At 37.4% G+C, this 18,000-nt stretch overlaps 1 protein-coding gene across 7 annotated transcripts in view; it reads right to left on the bottom strand.

Moving 5' to 3' along the window:
- TDO2 (tryptophan 2,3-dioxygenase) overlaps positions 1–18,000 on the bottom strand; it is a 45,600-nt gene that overhangs the window by 2,508 nt on the left and 25,092 nt on the right. For 6 of the 7 annotated variants that reach the window (XM_066996095.1, XM_066996094.1, XM_066996093.1 and 3 more), the window contains 9 exons: positions 9,892–9,997; positions 8,680–8,770; positions 7,756–7,826; positions 5,816–5,943; positions 3,941–4,127; positions 2,577–2,684; positions 1,512–1,623; positions 1,331–1,388; positions 750–829 (listed from right to left, as the gene is read on the bottom strand). In XM_066996095.1, coding sequence (XP_066852196.1) covers positions 750–829; positions 1,331–1,388; positions 1,512–1,623; positions 2,577–2,684; positions 3,941–4,127; positions 5,816–5,943; positions 7,756–7,826; positions 8,680–8,770; positions 9,892–9,939 — 883 coding nt within the window. In that variant the 5' untranslated portion in view covers positions 9,940–9,997. Of the gene's footprint in view, positions 1–749; positions 830–1,330; positions 1,389–1,511; positions 1,624–2,576; positions 2,685–3,940; positions 4,128–5,815; positions 5,944–7,755; positions 7,827–8,679; positions 8,771–9,891; positions 9,998–10,337; positions 10,687–18,000 lie in introns of those variants that run through there. The other variant, XM_048071861.2, reaches the window with a different exon arrangement.

Genomic DNA, 18,000 nt, shown 5'->3' with positions numbered 1-18,000 from the left:
TACCTTAAAGGAGGCTGTAAAGAGGTGGGGGTTGGTCTGTTCTCCCACGTGCCTGGTGACAGGACGAGGGGGAATGGGCGAAAGTTGCGACAGGGGAGTTTTAGGTTGGATGTTAGGAAGTACTTCTTTACCGAAAGGGTTATTAAGCATTGGAACGGGCTGCCCAGGGAGGTGGTGGAGTCACCATCCCTGGAGGTCTTTAAAAGACGTTTAGATGTAGAGCTTAGCAATATGGTTTAGTGGAGTACTTAGTGTTAGGTCGGAGGTTGGACTCGATGATCTTGAGGTCTCTTCCAACCTAGAAATCTGTGATACTGTGATACTGTGATTGTGCTCTGTTTGTACAGAATTAATACATTCAATTATAGTTGTCTAAGTAGAGAAAGAACAGAAGGAATGTTTGCATGTGAAGAGTTGTCATGATGAGGGTTTGGAAGGCATTGGAAAATACATTGCTGCACCTTAAATAAAATTGTCCACCTAATTTAAAGCATGTAATGGAATTGATAGCTCTACCTATGTGTCTAATGACCACAGAGGAAGCTGTTCATCTTTCCTCTTGGCCAAAATTATATATATATATATGTGTGTATATATATATGTATATGTATATATATATATATGTATTCTTAAAGGAAGAACTCACAAGCTTGGTTCTAAAACTCTGGGTATAACTAGTCTAAGAAGTATAAAATAGAACAGTTTACTTGCATCTAAAAGAATATCAGAGTAAAAAAAGTGCAACTTACATCTCCATTTGGTCATGAGAACATCGATATCCATAAGAGAGGTAAGAAGCTGAAAGGGAACCTGAAAACGAGGCTCCTCTCTTGAAAAATGAAAGAGGAGATAGTAAGATCTCTTATAGTGTGCTTTATTTTTCAAAGTATCACTTCAGCAATGCAAAACACTCGATGTATGTTTTTTCTAAATTGGTATTGAAATACCAGTAGATATTCTAACAAATACTTCTGACATGTAAGTCTCAATCTGTCCTTTTTCCTTCATTGGAAAAATAATCTAAAACTTTCTAGGACACTTTGTATAACAGCCTGAATAGGGCATTTGCTAGTTTTGGCCCGAGGAGCAACACCTGTTGAGACAGTGGAACCCCCATCCTTGAAGGTATTCAAAACTCAACAGGATGCAGTCCTGTGCAGCCTGATTTGACTTTCAGGTTGGATCTACTATATGGCCCTGGGTTTTAGTGTCGGGTTGGACCAGATGACTTTCCAAGGTCCATTCCAACCTAAATGAGCCTATGCTGTTGTACTTAACCTTCACCTCTCCTGTTGCCCGTAAGCACTGAAGACAAATCTTCTAACATTACCTGTAGAAGTAGATCATCAGGGCACCCTTCAGTGCTTTGTAAGACAGTCTTCTTTCTCCTGTAAAATACAAGCATCTTTAGTTTGATGCTGATTCTCCTGCAAATATAATGTTATCGTGATTATTCTATAAGTGTCGAATACAAAAAATGTCAACCCAAAGCATATATGAATATACTGTACCTTTACTAAGCAGGTGTTCATGCCGTTTTTCATCAAATAGTGAAAGTAATACATCTTTCTGTTTTTGGAATTCAGATAAGAAGTCTTCTTTTTCTTCTGATTCTGGTTTGGCCTTTCATATTTAAAGCAAACGGAGTTTTTAGAATTCAGTAGGGAAAATTACGCTCTTTAGTGAGCCTTAATATAACTTCTATTTTTACTATAAACACCCGTCAAGTTTACACTTTAAATGTATGAACTGTATTTTCAAAGAAGATAGACAAGTCACTGAGTCACTGTCCTTTAAAAAAAACAATTGCCACAAAATGTGCAATTAATAAGCTGTCAAAACAATTCAGATGAATGAATGTGCAAACAAACTGGCAGTTTATCAATTTTCTTTAGGTCTAGAGGCCTTGGAATACCTAATCTTAATTTCTTTTAGGCCTAATTATTTTAGTTCTTCATTTTCAAGGCAAAAGACACCTTTGCACAGCTATGGGTTAGAAAATTGTATATAGAAAGGGTGTGTAAATTAGAAAGGTGTAAACATATTCCCAAGAACTTAATGAATTCTTATGTTATGGTGTTTTTCCATTAAAAATGTACTTATACCTACTTTACAGTATCTCGGTATTTTCTCATGCTTATTTGCCAGTGTAATTCAAATGATCACATAGCAGCAAAGTGCCATATACTGTTAAATAAAAATAGCCACTTTATAGTGACACTCTATACTCACAGGTCATGGACCCAAACTTTGTGGAGTTTTACTCTGAACTGCAAATACAAGCACTCAAGGTGACATGGTTTAAGTAAAATGAACTTCAGACCTTCCATTCATACTTTCCCTTTTCTTTTGCAATCATTTCATGTATTAGATACTGTAAGAGTTCTTAGATGTCAAATTATAAATGTATTCAGATATCCAGGAAAAGTTTGTAATTTTCCTGTTTCTTGCAAACACAGGCTGCTGAAGATTAAGTAAAATGAGTGAGAAACCATGACTGGGCCAAAATGCCAGTCAAAAATATGTGATTTTCCAGCTGTCTTTCCTTATAATTGGATCAACAGAACACTACTAACCTGCACTATGGCAAATTCCTCTTCTAAACCTTTTAAAACATTCACTTCAAATTGTCCCCAGAAATCAAATCCTTCTGCCTCGAGTCCTGGAGTTCTTTCCAGCCATGCCTTTAATAGTAATAATAATGTGTTCAAGTATTAATAATGCAAATACATTACCCTAAAATTACAACATAAACCAGAACAACTGTAGCAGGATAATATAATAACCTGTATATAGGTGCTAATCACTGGAATAAGCATGTCTACATGGAAGATTTATACCTGTACAATGATGCCATGCAAACACACCCACAGGTTCCAAATTAAAAGATGACTGTTGGAAGACAAAAGCTGTCTTGTTAAAATCAATTCCCTTGTAGACACAGGAATACAATCTTATTCCACATATTTATGATAAACATAAAGATAAATCTCAGAAGGAAGATGTAGAACCATCTGCTAATACAACCATTTTTTATCAGGTCAGGCTGAATGCTGATCACACCATCTGCCATTAACTTACACCAAAATATGCAATAATACAAGACAAATTTATGTAGCAGTTAGCAAAGCCTCCTCTTTGATTTCCGTTTAATAATGGGAAATAACATAGTAGAAAAAAGACAAGGAATCTTTATGGTCAAACTCCCTTTAGAGATAATTTAATTTAGCTACGCCTTATCTAATAGCATGAAGTCTTAATGAAGAAAAGTTGCATGGGTTTCTTATATATTCAGGTGTCAGTAGATGAATGGAATGATTCCATATAACTCCATATCATTCCAATAAGAGAATAATTTTGTCACATAGAGGCAGATGTCTGAGGTTTATATTGCATTATTCTTTAGCAAGTTAAGTTTGCGTGTGAAAAGGAAAAGGAAGTTAAAGAAATCACCATGTTTGAGTGATTCATAACTTTGAGACAACACCATTAAATCAAGGTAAGTGAGAAAGAAACACTTGTTTAAACATCTTTTCTCCTTTCCATTTTGGATTGGCATTTTTCACGTTCTGTTTTTTAGCCTCTTTACTACACCTCACTAACAGTGAAAGTATTTTTAAAGTTTTCTTCTGAAAAGGGTTTGTGGTCATGAAAAACGCAAACAAACCAGTACATTTATAGTCTTGAACAACTCAAATTTCTGCAATGCCATTTACTAGTTTAGCAGTTTTTTCAGACAGAAGCTGTGAAAAAATCAGTTGGCTTACTAATGACCAACTCTCATACTAAATTTGATAAGCATCCAAAATGTGATTCATTGGGAAGCTGCCAGCATGTTTGCTTCTATCCAGGGAGAAGAATTTGTCACTGATACCAATGAAGGACATTCTTGGAGAACAGGGGAAAACATTTAAGCAAGTTCTCAGACAGACTTTCTTACCTCCACAAGTTGCAGAAGTGTTGGTTCTTGCTCTGATTTAAGCAGTAGTTCATAATCCTGTCCCTTGAAGTTATCACGATAATGCCTTCTGTTATAGGGGACTCTCAGGCTTTGGGGAACACCAATCTTGTTCTCTAGCAAGCGAAACTGCAGGCTCTGAAAACCTGAGGCTGGGCTTAGGTAGTCTCTTTGGGAATAGAAGAGGAAAACATACAAAAATGTGGGATATTATTTTACAATAATGGGGTTCTCTGGTTCTCACCTAAAGAATGAATGACATATTTCACATTTGAATAATATCAAATATGTGGCCAAACATTTATGGTATGCTTCCAATTAAGAAAAAAAAATGGTATTTTAGTGCAACTATAACATATGTATAATATGTTCTAATTAGAAAATTATATACATAGACATATACTCACTTATGTTTATATTGTGTTTTAAAGTTGCAGCTGTGTGTGTGTGTGTACACATGTTGTAAAAGACAAAACATCTGTGAATATAATTTTCTTTCCACATACCATAAGCAGCTTCACCCCAAATAGGTATCAGGGAAATTTCCACATCACTCAAGTACCAGTAAATGGTCTTTAAGTAGGCTTGTTATACTTCAGAATAATTGTTATGTATGAAATAAATAAAAATCTACTAAATTTTTTTCTGAACATAATTCTGAAGGATTCATTAATAGGACTCTTTCTGGTTTAAATTGTGTGACCACTTTAGAAGAACCGATATATAAAAGTAATCTGAAATCCCACATCGCTAGATAATCATAATGCACTTAGAATTGCAAATATAAGATTTGGAAAAAACAAGTAATTGATCTGATTTTATATTTGCTTATCATATTACATACAGTATGTCACTGAAAATCAGAAGAAAGAACTCCTCAAAAGAAATGATTAACCCATGTATTTCCCTTTCTGTAGAAGACAGATATTTCAAACTTCCACAGGAAGCCAAATTGTAGTTTCACATGCTTTTTAGTTAGGGACCATTAAAAAACAGACGGAAAATGGTACTAAAGCAATGCAGAAGTGGGTGGGATGCTGGACAGCACTATGTTCATGAGTCAGACGGGTCAGGGACGCAAGCAGAACGGAAGCAGAAAAGCAGATGGTGGATTGTGGATGAAGCTCTCATGCATGGCAGTGGAAGGAGCTAGTTGTGGTGAGGGAAGCAAGAGGAAATGCCAAGTGAGAGATGAGACAAACCAATTGATCCCAAATAAAGCCTGAGCAGAAGGCAGATGAGCTACCAACCAGCTGGTGCAACAATATTTTGGGCAGCTACTGGAGAGCAGAAATTCTAGGGTAGAAATAAGAAGAGAGCAACGTTTCCTTCAGCCACTTGAAGCCTCCAGCAGTGCATGCCCACATTGGGAAGCAATGAAACACTGTCCCAAGCAAGACAGTTTAAATGTCTGTTTGATAATACATAGAGAGTGCATTTCTGTCACCCAAACTCTTTTATGACTTGTGACTTATGAACTTGACTCTTTTATGACATGACTGCAACTGTGCAGTGGTAAGTTTCTAGTAAAGTGTTAACAGAACCAAGAGCTATTTCTACTGTTTCTGCTATTCTTTATTTTTATCTGAAGACATTTATCAGCAGCACACATAATCACCAACAGTTAACTTGTACTTCATTACAGGGTATGCTGGACTAGTATTCAAGCTCAGGTTCTTAGTTGACTCTTGTACTGTAATATTACGGCTACTTCTCAGACATGTTCTCACCTTGCTGAACAATCCAGATACTGAAAGCTGCCAGGGCACATTAAAGACCTTGCTTAACTTCACAGCCTACTCTAAGGATGAGAATTACTAGCTCATGGATTACTGTGGAGCAATAGTAAGTATTTACCTGAAATCAAAGAAGTCCAATGCGGTCATAGTTTCCAAAACGGAGAACTGTTCCACAAGTAATTTCAGAATCATTGAAATTCTGTTCATTCGAGTGATAACCTTCAGCATGTTTCTCTCATCTCTTACCTTAACAAAAAATAAAGACTGTAAGCAGAGAGAGAATGGTGTTCTCTTTAACTTCTACCAATTTATTTCAGGTCTTTCCACTGTTGTGTATCACTATAGTCCTTCAAGTTTCAAGTCCATTCCACGTGAAATCCATAGCAGCAGAATCTTATATTGAATATAAAGCCCTGTTTTTAACTGAAAACTGAAAGTATGATTTTCAAAGATCAACAGCTTTTTTTCTCTCAATGATGACACATTGCAACTTGGACAATGTTTTTTTTTCTTTCATGTATTTTGACCAAAATAAAAGTCACTGCAAGAAATTAAATTCTAGACCAAAATCATTTCTAGAATAAACATTTATAATTATTACAATATGATCTTAATGACATAAATTACAACATGATAATTATATTATGTTTTCTATTATAATCATTCCTATAATCTATACTGTGAAAGAACAAGCCATAAGGCAAGTGCAGAAAGTACTTAAAGTTGAGAAGCAGAACAATCTGAGATATATCAGGACAGAACATCTGAACAGATGCTTGTCAAAGACTTGCACTAGCAAGCAGAAGAAAACAGAAAAGACAGTGTCTAGTGGGAAATAGAAAATATGAAATGGAAAACAAGGAACTCTCTTAAGGATAAGTTGAATGCTTTGCCTCCAGAGAAATCTGCTAAAATTCCTATTAACTTTAATGGGATCAAGTTTACCTCTAAGACCAGGGCACACAACAAGGAAATATCAAACTACAAAAATGAAAAATGAAAACCATTTCCTTAATCATCCTGCTGTGTTCTCAACTTTAACATTGACATTTCAGATTCTGATTATAAGGTAGCTTTCATTTATCACAAAAATAAATAATGAGAAATGATTCTATTAAGAGCTGATTATGGTCAGTTATATTTTGATACAATTTTCAACTAAAAAGCCAACAAAATTATGACTGCAGAGGACAAGAAAGATCATTCTCATTGAGCGTTATAAGGAAAAGGCTACTTCTTTCTGAAAGAAGGTCTGATCTACTTCTAGATTTTCTTCATATACAGGTACTTGGGTTGTTATTCAAGGTATTCAAGGCATTTCTCAAAATAAATGTAGTCAGCCTTTTTCTGTGAGTACAATACTCAGTGAGGAGTCTTCCTTTGTTATCTAGTTATGAGGTGTGTTTAATGTTGGATAAATGTTTAGAGCTTTAAAAATATTCCTTTTATATTTTAAGAAATTCTCAGGCAATTGTACATTGTGATTTTGATTATTGCCCTTCTGTTGGATTTAATACAATTCAACTATCAAAAACAGTTTTGCTTTCATATAGTATTTATTGGATAGAAGAAAATGGTATGTAGACCTCAAAAACTTGAAGAAATACGGAAGTGACATTTCAATGTTAAGATACCTGTTAGCTCTGTTTTCAGTTTTGCCTCTGAGCATGGCTTTTCTGCGGTATAATATACCTGAGTTAGCTCCTGCAATTACCCACTATTAGCAGGAAAGTATGAGAGAATTTTAGCCAATGAAACTGGTCTTGGAGAGTGATCTATGTAAAAGGCAGACATCAGGAGGACATAGGATTTTACAGATCAAACATCTGTACATATATCAAGATACAAGAGCCACACAGCAAGATTTCTTTCCTTTTTTTTTCTTTCTTTTTTTTGGGTGGGGGTGGAGGTGTGAGATGGAGGGGGTGTGCGCTGTTTTTATATACAAATACAGCACATGTTGATTTAGAAAATACAATATATATCAGTCTGGGAAGAAAGAGACAAGAGAAATAGGGGACTGGATTTTCCCAAAATGAATATTTGCTCTTGACTTACATGGCCATTTTGAAAGATCACCCGAACAGAATCCAATTCCCACAGAATCTGCTTAAACCAAAGTTCATAAGCTACAACAAGAAAGTTATTGTTAGCATTATCTTCAACATTACTGTGTTTTTTTCTTGATAGCATTGATGAAGTAAAATTCTCAGATTTTGATGTTAAATGAATAGCCTATGTTTACAATGCCACTGTATAAAAAAGCACTGATACACAAATGTATTGCCTGTTCAAGTATGCTGTCTGTTACCAAAACTATTACGTGAAACTATCTAGCATCCAGAATGTAAACAGATTTTTAAGGCATGTTTTTCATGTCAGTTATTAGATGTACTGAATGCAGATTACAAAAGAGGTTAAGAGAAAATCCAGCTCCAATACTTCATTAAAAGCATTATGGCGTTCCCCTCTGCTTACAACATTCCCCAGAGCTGCTTACAACCTTAATGCCATCTAAATATCTCCCATCAACAGGAAAATATTATCAGACCAGTGTCTGCAAGCAGTTAGGGGTGCACCTAACCATTGTGCTGGCTTCTAGAGAGCCTCATGATGGTTAAAAAGTTGGATTGAAGTTTCAGAGAAAGCACAAGCCAACACACAAACCTTGCCTACGATAATCTGCATAGCAGCCTGTTACTCAAGCCAAGAATGAATTTCCCCACCTTAATTTCTCTAGAAAAAGAACCGTTGAACTCTTGGTTTTCCAAATCCAAATTTTATATTTATGGCTTCATAAGCATAGAGTGGATTAATGCCTTACAAAAGATACAGGGATACAACAAATGCAGATAAAAAGACAGTGATTGTAGTGACTATGTCTAAAGTGAAAACAAATTATGCATAGAGTGTTTCAGCATTAAATTACTCCCTGTGGCAAGAATGTCAGAAAACATCACTTTAGTCCTCCCAACCACTTACCTTGATGTGTCACAATGAAAAGATGCTCATCATGGATTTTGTTTCCTTTCTTTTCACTCTGAAGCTCTTGAGCATTCAGTATTTTGTTCAGCTTAAAAATGAAAATAAGGCTATTTGTAAAGTTCTCAATTCTGCTATTAGACACAGTGTACTGTAGTCCCACTGTGTAGAGCTAATATTTAAGAAAAAATATTTTAATATTTAAAAAAAATATTCCAGGTTATATGAGAAGTTAGACGAAGCGGTCTCAGGCATTATTTTTTAATTAAAAAAAAAAAATCTTGCCTGAAATTAACATTTTGGTACTTCAAGTAGTAAAGTTTGGAAACTATCTTAAGGGTTTTTAATTATTAAAAAAAAAAAAAAGAGAGGGAAAACCAAATATCCAGTGCGTTCTCCAGATCTTATATCGATACTGTCATGTTCAGTGCAACAGAAGTCCTATAGTAAGATTCTGTGTAATCACATAATAGCATAACCATGCAAGAGCTCTGATTTGAGGCTGTACTAGTTATTTCAGTTCTGGTGTTACTGATTTTTTACTCAGTCAAACTCGCAATCTCACTTGCTTTAAAAGAAATCTTTACAAGATTCTGTATCATACATCAACAAATTAATCTTTTGGGCATTCACTTCAGTTCTTGCTGTCACAAAAAAAAAAGAAAATGTCTGAATTATATTATTACTTATGCCATTTTATTTTTGCATATTTCTTGATTACTTCTAGTGATTTTTGTTTGTTTGTTTGTTTGTTTGATTGATTGTTTTCTGTATCACACCCCAGATTACTGCAATGTATTTTTCCAGCCAAATAGTCTGGGCTTTCATGCCATAATCTGGGGAAGTTACACATGGCCTGCTGACATGCAGAGAAACTGCCAACTGGCAATTGTCAGGCCAGAGAAAGCCTTCTGTGGTGCACCACGTCACAGCTGAGGTTTGGCAGTACAAACAATTTCCCTACCAACCCCCTCAAATACCCAGCTTCCCTGCAATTTGAGAAGCCATCCCACAGTCTGCCTGCAACCATCTCCGCTGATTCTGGTGCTGCGAGTACACCTGGGGAGCTCAGGCAGAGAAAGGACACTTTGAGACCTGCCTCGGTGACTGCCTGACTTCTGTCAGTGTATAACAGGGAGAATTGTCAATCACGAGTCCTGACTCAAGCCTTCAGAGCAACTGGTGCAGTAAAAATCAAATCCTTGTACTTACTTGTAGGTAGTCTCCATAGATAAGTCCACCTTTGCTGGCTTTATTCATCCCTTCTTGTGATTTGTCTTCTTTTTCATCTTCCAAAGATAGCTTGCTAAAATTAAATCTAAGAAGAAAAGTAAGCAAATAAACTATTTAATTAGGCATCTATGACTACGCCTGCCTTTTTATTGAGATGCAACTAAAATTCAAACAATGCCTTGTTTTGAGCAAAATGAACCACTAAAGCAGTCTTGTGAGAAAAACAGCGCACCAAGCATGCATCTTGCCGCGGTAACAACTGGTAGCATTAAATGTAGTTCATCAAATAATCCATGCTCTGAAAAGTCCTCGCACAACATCTTCTCCCTTAGCAAGAAGTGCAGCAGTCTATTTGCTGATAACCCCTCCGAACTTTAATATAAAGTTATATATTTTAAAGCAAAATAGAGAGAAGATGGACTCACAGGTATTTGCTCCCTGCAAAGGGGCACCCACTCATAGTTCCAATGTCCAAACTCGCTGAGCAGCGCTCTGGGGAATATGCTCCGTTAGTTTGCCCAAATCCGCTGCAGCCACCTTATATATAACCTCACCTCACTGCATAGGCCAACCCCCAAATTCTCCTCCTTAGCCCTCAGCCCATCCCTGCTATTCCATAATTTCAGCAACTACCTTGGCACAAAGGTCAGTAAGTTCATGTGGGTTTGGCTCTCCCTTTTTTTTCTTTTTTTTAAATTATTTTTTCAATCAAAAGAAGAATGACTGGGATACCTGCTTTGTCCCATATCACACAACATTTGTGCTTTTTCCTTCAAGGTTTCGACCAGTTGCTGTTTGGGGACTCAGGCTGGTGTCAGGAGTTAGTCAATGAGATGCTTGTGTGTGAATAAAAGCAATATTCAATATATAAATCGGGAATTGTTTAAGTAGGTTTGTAACCTGCAACCCCTTGTATCAAAACATCAAGATACTTTGAACCTTAAAAAAGTGAAACATACGGAAAAGGAAAGGAAAGGGGAGGGGATGGGAAAGAGAACATATCTCTAAGGCAGACTGAACAAAGTTTGTTAAAGGCTTTCAAGTAATACACTTATTTTCAAAATGTGCACACATTAAGTAAAACAAGTAAAAATAGCCATATACATCTCCTGTTATTTTTCCAGTGGTTTAATTCATGACAATTTCTTGATTTTATTTCCTCCTGCGGATGTTTCACTCTCATTTGTTGACAAATGTTACTCAATTCTGGTAAATCATCAGCCGAACACACTATGAAGTAACGTGTAACTAGTGTGCACTTCTGTGCCTGCCAGCCTGTTCCCAAAAAAAAAAAAAAAGTTAATCCACTCTCTGCAAGACCTGCACTGGGCAGCGGTGCCTGTGTGCTGGCTTCAGCTGTTCCAGTCACTCAGAGCAGTGGCATCACCAAAAAAAACATGTAAAAAAAAAGTTACATGTGATGTGGCACGTGGGTGATGGGATGTATACCCTGCTAAGTCAGACACTGTAAGTCAGGCTATACAAATATTAGTTTAGAACTGTATTCTCATACAGCTGGGCCACAAGGAAAGTGGGACACCACGGAGGTGCCCCCATCAGGAAGGTCAAGGTGTTCTTCCTTCCTGATGTAAAAGCTGATAGAGAAAAATAATCCTCACCACACACATCTATCTGTACATCTGCTCTGGATGCAGGCAAGTAGAGATGAAGGTGAAGACTGTGTATACATCGGAAATTCAGCACCGAAAAATGTGCTGTTCCCATGAAACAGCATTATTACGAACATCATAATATAACCTGCCCCCTTTGCAGATCTCAAAGGCATGGGCAAGGAAGGCTTAGGTTGTCATTTCTGTATACCTTTAGCTGAAACATCCAGCCTGAACCTCCACAGTGAAATCAAACTTATCTTTTCTCAAGGCACATGCAAAGAAAGAGTGTGAACGTAGTAAAAAAAACAAAGAAACAAAAAACAACAAGGATAGATGAAAAATATTGGACCCTTAATTTCAAAGAAGTTACTGTCTGTTTTCTTGTGCAGCTTTAGTTTCTACTGTGGAGCCCAGAGAATAATAAACTACCAGAGCAATGCTCTGACTTGCAACCTTTACATTGCCTGCCCTGTAGGGGAAGGACTTTGAAGTCTCAGAGCCCTTTTAAACTCTGTGCTTAACAAAACATTAACTCCCTATTTGGGAAGTAATGCTACCCTTAATTACTTCAGGGTTACTAATCTCCCTCGAAATCTAGCTGAGGATACTGTCTGAATCAAGAGCTATACAAACTCCCATTCTGATTCAGCAGCAGACAAGTTTCAGTCAGTGAAACAAATCCGCCAGACTGCCACAATTTAGGAAGTACCTCCAGTATTTCCAACATGTCCAGACTCTGTTTGAGGCCCTCACAACTGATTGGTCCCGTCACTCATTCATCTTACTGGCTGCCTTAATGTGAGCTCAGCAAGGCCTCACAAGGGTGTAATGATAAACAGAGAAGAAAAAAGAAAAAAAAAAAAGCCTGACTTGTACTACCTGATTATGAAATTTTCCACTGGCAATACGGACAACAGCACAGACTGAAAGAGTCCTAAGGCTTGGCTCAGCTCTGAGCCTTCAACTCTGGCTTGGCTGCAGACACCCTTACAACTGATGGGGAAGTAAATGTCTCTTTGTGCATCTGCCATGCTGCTCAAACTTGGGGCTCACCGTAGGGACCTAATTCTTCTTTGAGTGGCCTTTATGCTCTGATTCTTTGCCATCACTTTTTTCTAGTATAATCCTTCATAAAGGTATCTTGATGGAAAAAGCTCCTCCATGTGAATAGATATGAAGCAAAACATAACCCTGATTTTAACTGATGGTATTACCTTTTTCTCAAAATGCTCCATCTTTTCCCTGCTGAACACTCAGAGCCATGTAAAAGCAGATGTAACCATGCACACAACTTGCTGTTCATGCCACGGATGACTGAGCAAGTCTATGAGAGCCAGAAGCATGCGCATGCCCTTGAGCTTTTCTTTCTCTCTCTCTCTCTCCGTTTCCTTGCTTACTTATTTTTATAGCATGATAGTCAGACAGAAAAGCTTCTGTTCATCCCAGAAACATATCACAGGACTCTAACCTTCAGCAGGGAGAATGTTCTGTTTTGTGATTGGGCTGAACACAAGACAAACAATTAAACACAGCAGAAAAAAAAAATCGCTGATTCCAGGAACTGCACTTTGTGGCCTTCAAGCTGTCCTGGTCTTAATGACCAAGCACGGAAATCATTAAAACCCTTTCTTAACCCACCCTCATCCACTGTTTGCCTCCCCATCCCCAGCTGTAGACATGGGGTGGATGGACTAATTTGGGTTGTCTCACCTGCAACAAGGTTGCAGAGAGGAGACAAACTGAGCTCACTGGGACTGAAAGAAGGGAATTGTAAGGGCAAAAAAGGAGCTTCCCTCCAGCCTGGCCAATGGCAGGTTTGGTGCAAGTCAGAGGCATCCTGTGCCTTATTTTGTCGATACAGATGGAGCCGAGAGTCCACTTGTTCTTACTGCGTAGGGCTCTATGTCCAAACCATTAGCTTGATGAGGAGAGGCAAGTATGAATGACTGCCTGCCTGTGTAATGTCATGAACCCAGCAAGAGCCCTCTCTCCTATGAACTTAGAAGTGCTGCCTTCACCTAAACAGAATCTAAAGTTACCCTACATAAAAGTGATGATGGAGAAAAAAATGCACGTACAAATAGTTTGGACAGTGTTACCCATTCTCCTGCTCATAGTCTCAATCTGATTTCAAAATCATCACGGATCAATTTGTTTTTCTGAAGTTCATTAACTTGAACAAAGAGCTTGGAGACCTTCCTGCAATAAACAAGTGACGCTTGAAGCTTCCCAACACTGTTATCCTAGAAACACAAACTAGGAGTTATCCAGCACAAATAGTTTCTACCTACATAACAATGGCTGTAGTGGGTTGGATACAAGATCCAAATAGGTCACGCCACGCTTAAGAGTTTCTACTAGAAAGTAGAAAATTTCTTGGGAAGAGCTATTAGAAAAATCAATCAATCAAACAAACAACAAAAAGCACGCTTACAGTGAAATAACTTCTCCATCTAACTTCTGAATCCTGATAGTTGAGGACTGCCTGAGATACATCTGTCCCTGCCATTTAATAACCCTCCTGTGAATCCACAGCCTGCCACAACTTCCATAACCGACGTTCATATCACATGAAAGAGTGTTTCCCTGTGCTTGTTTCAAACTTCCTGCCAAGTAATCAAGTAATTTTAATTACCACGTGGTATTAAGTCATGGCTTATGAGCTTGCTAGAAATAACTGCTTTATAGTCCCAGTCCCCCTTATCTGCAATTGCTCAAATTCTGTTTCTAAGCTGAAGCACTTAAAAGGAAAAATATCTTACTGATGTTCAGATGGGAGCATTGCTAGGTCCACAAAATAAGAGCAATGAAAGAGTTGGTCTCTTGGACAACAAAACTGCAAATGTAATAGTGAAATGCCAAAAGCAAGCAGGATGGCAACTACTGGTAGGCTTTTGGTTGAGAAGGTAACTGAAATTGTTATACATTACTTAATGTCTGGAACAGAAATGCTGTCTCAAAAAGGCTTTACAAAACTTTAAGTATGTGTTGTTTTCTCTCTCTTTTTTTTTTTTTAATAAGTTGGCAATTACATTGGTCAAACTGCATTTGACAGTTAATTTTTTTTACCATAAAGCTCAGTCCAGCACACTACATTTGTGTATCCTTGTTTGACTTCCTTCTAGTGCCTACTGCACAGCTGAAGCACCTAGTAGCCTACGCCAGAACCTCACTGTGCTAGCTGCTATACAACCACTGAACGAAACCTACATCCCCAGTCAATTTAATAATAAACATATAATGAGAGAGACATGAGTAAAGACACAAGAAGGGAAGATGAGGAGGAGATAATAGGTTTGGCACCAAAACATGTTCCCCTCTCAATTGAGCATTTTGTGATTTCCAAAACTGGCATTGGTATTTAAGCAACATTTGAAATTTGCAGTCTGGTTTAAGAAAAATAAAATTCAGTGACTCAAGGCTTAAACAAACTAGCTTAAAGTTGATGCAAGATTAATAATCCAATCAGACATTTGTATCTGGGGGAGGAACAGAGCTCAAGGTCTTGCAAACTACAAACAAAGCGAAGAGATAGTGCTGCAAGAATTTATTTATTTTTTTTTTAATATTGTATTTGTTCTACTTAAACACAAAGAACCATGTCGTCACTTCTCAACATACCTTTAACTTCCGTTTACGTTTCACATGTCCCAGCACAATCCCTACACACTCCTCAGTGCCTATCATTTACATCCCTGCAGAATTTCTTTCACATCACACAGTCAGAAGTGCCGACATCAAATATCCTGCCCCAAACTGTGATTAAAAGGGTACTTTGCTTAGATTACCACCGGTTCCCCCAACACCTCTATTTTCTTAATATAGAGCTCTGACAGTGATTCTGCTTTCACTTGCTGTCTTCTAGTTGTTCTCGGACGCTGTCTGAAGTGCCTGCTCTCACAATTGTCCCAGAAGAACATTTTATCTTCCTCATATTCCAACTGACAACTAACTTCCAAATCACAGAGGAAGATGTTCTTTCTCTCTTAATACCAAACCTTTCTCCTTTCATTTGAGAAATGCATCAATATCAACCAAAGCTATAAATTTATGAAAAACAACAAAGCTTGAACACAGATAAGAACACGTAGGCTGCCACTGAGTTTTCCCAAGGCTAATCTATCCTCTTTTAATGCCTCACAATCACACATTACAAGTTTCAATTTTTTCCTACAGGAAAACTGTTATTTTTCTCTCCTAAAGACATGAATCTTGGCTACTAGTTAGGTACAGAAAAGTCAAAATCTAGAGCCGTAAGCTGCTGCCATGCCGTGCCTCCACGTGGCTCAGTCTGTGCTGCTGTTTACTCCATGGTAGAGCTGCCTAGTAAGAGCAAAGGGCTGCTTCAGGACAAACTCCAGTAACAATTTGCTAATCTGATGCTATTCAGTATTATCATAAATGGCCTGGATGATGGAATAGCTTGTACACTTTTTAAATTGACAAATGAGAACAGCCTGGAACGTATAATAGCATGTTGGCAGATGGGGGCTAGAAATCAAAGTGATCTTAATGCACTGAAATAAACAATGTGGAGTTTCAGCGAAGCAAAGAGCAGTACTTTTGAACTTCAGCAGTGATAACCGAACCAGCAAATAAGATTTTTTTTAAAGAAATGAGCTGGATACTCCAGATAGTCAAAAATAATATATTAAGCAACAAAAGTCAAAGCTGTTGGAAAGAGTGAATTCCATACTGGAAATTTTACATGGAAGCTTTCCACGTGGCATGGAAAGCTTCTTTTTCTTCCAGCATCAGAAGGGATGTCTGTTGTACTATGTCCTCAGCACCACTCTTCTAGAAAGATGAAGACTACTTGGAAAGAGCTCAGAAGAAAATGGCAAGAAAAATGAGCATTTGGCATAGAAAATATGGCCCATTAAGAGAGATGATAAATTTTACTATAGCCAAGAGAAGATTTTGGGGAAGAGTAATAAATACTTTTCCTTCAAAGGGAAGAGTAATAAACAGTCCCTCATATACAGAGGGACAAGAGAAGGAGTAACCAGTTTACTTTATGGCCAAATAAGAGGGATCAAAATAAACAAACAAATAGAGAAATAGAGAAATTTCTACTGTCTGTAGAGCACTAAAAAACACAAATGAGAGCTTATAATTTCTTCTCGCATAGCTGATTCTGCATTGATGGATAGAGATAGGCCCAATGAGTCTTTCAAGTCTCTTCGAGCCCTCTTTCTTGCAGCCGACCCCCCATTGCTGAATCCACTGGCATACCTACTTGCATTTACAGTTAGCTACCATTTTGCACGTCCCAGCATTTGCCATCAAATCACACTGACACTGTATTATAAAAGTCCAAATGGTGGTCAATTCCTTTTCTTCTTCTCCATTATTCTTTTTTACTAATATTTTCTGTACAAAATGAGTATGAGTATTTGCAGCCCTCCGTATAACTAAATGCCTTACTTATTCTGTCTTAAAAGGAAATAATATTTGAGCAACTTCTTGAAAGAAGGGGGGCGGGGGGGGGAGGAGAGAGAGAGGGGATGTGGAGACACGCAGAGAAAGACAGAGATTCTGTCCAGAGACAGAAAAGAGATCCTGGAAAAACATTTTTAAAAGCATTATTGTCCATAAAGCAGTCACAGAGCTTCATACAATGAGACAGAAGTTGAAAGGAAACATTTTGACATTTTATGAAAAAAGTCCAATAAAATCTAAATGCGCTGAACATGTATGTCTGTGTGTACATATGTATGCATGTACTTTCTCTCAGCAGCCCGTAACTATTTCTACAAGATATTTTCTGGCAACTAGGCCATAAAAGCAGAACTTTGTCTGAAACACCTCATCTATTTGTCTCAACAAATAGCTATGTAGTTACGCTGGCTGCAGCATCTTTTTAAAGTTGGAACCACAAGAAAGGAATTGAAAAGCACTGACGACGACTGACTTCTAAACACATTTGAAATACAAAATTTACAATATACGTGAATATAGAAAATTGAGATCACCTCTGTCATCGCCTGGTTTTCCTAACCTTTACTGCATTAAGAATTAGGGACTGTGTGGTTTAGGTAACCAGATACACACCACAAGGAGTGAATGGACAAATCTGTGACCAATTTATGACATGAAAGCTACTTCTAGAAGCCATCTGGAAAGTTGAACAAATACAAGATGGTTGATCTTCGCCCCCTGCTGTTTGCATAAGAATTAATGTAAAACAACCATAAAAGAAAGAACATTTGAAAATTCAATTTCTTTTGTAAAACAACCAAAGAACATAACCCATGTTCATCTAATATATCCCGAATACAGACTCTTTGTAATATATGTTTAAGATAGTAAGATGAAGCATATTTGCTATGTAAAGAGCAACTTACAGTTTGTACCTCTTAAATCCTATGCACATAGCAGTATAAAACACCAATATAATTTTGTTTTAAGAACTCAAGCAAATTTTACGTGAGGTAGAAGCGTTGTCTGGGTACTGTGAATTAGAGTGTTTTGC

Source organism: Anser cygnoides, chromosome 4, assembly GCF_040182565.1.
Source record: "Anser cygnoides isolate HZ-2024a breed goose chromosome 4, Taihu_goose_T2T_genome, whole genome shotgun sequence".
NCBI lineage: Eukaryota > Metazoa > Chordata > Aves > Anseriformes > Anatidae > Anser > Anser cygnoides.
The sequence above is the reverse complement of the archived record's forward strand: the minus strand, read 5'-3'. Positions and strand labels throughout refer to the sequence as shown.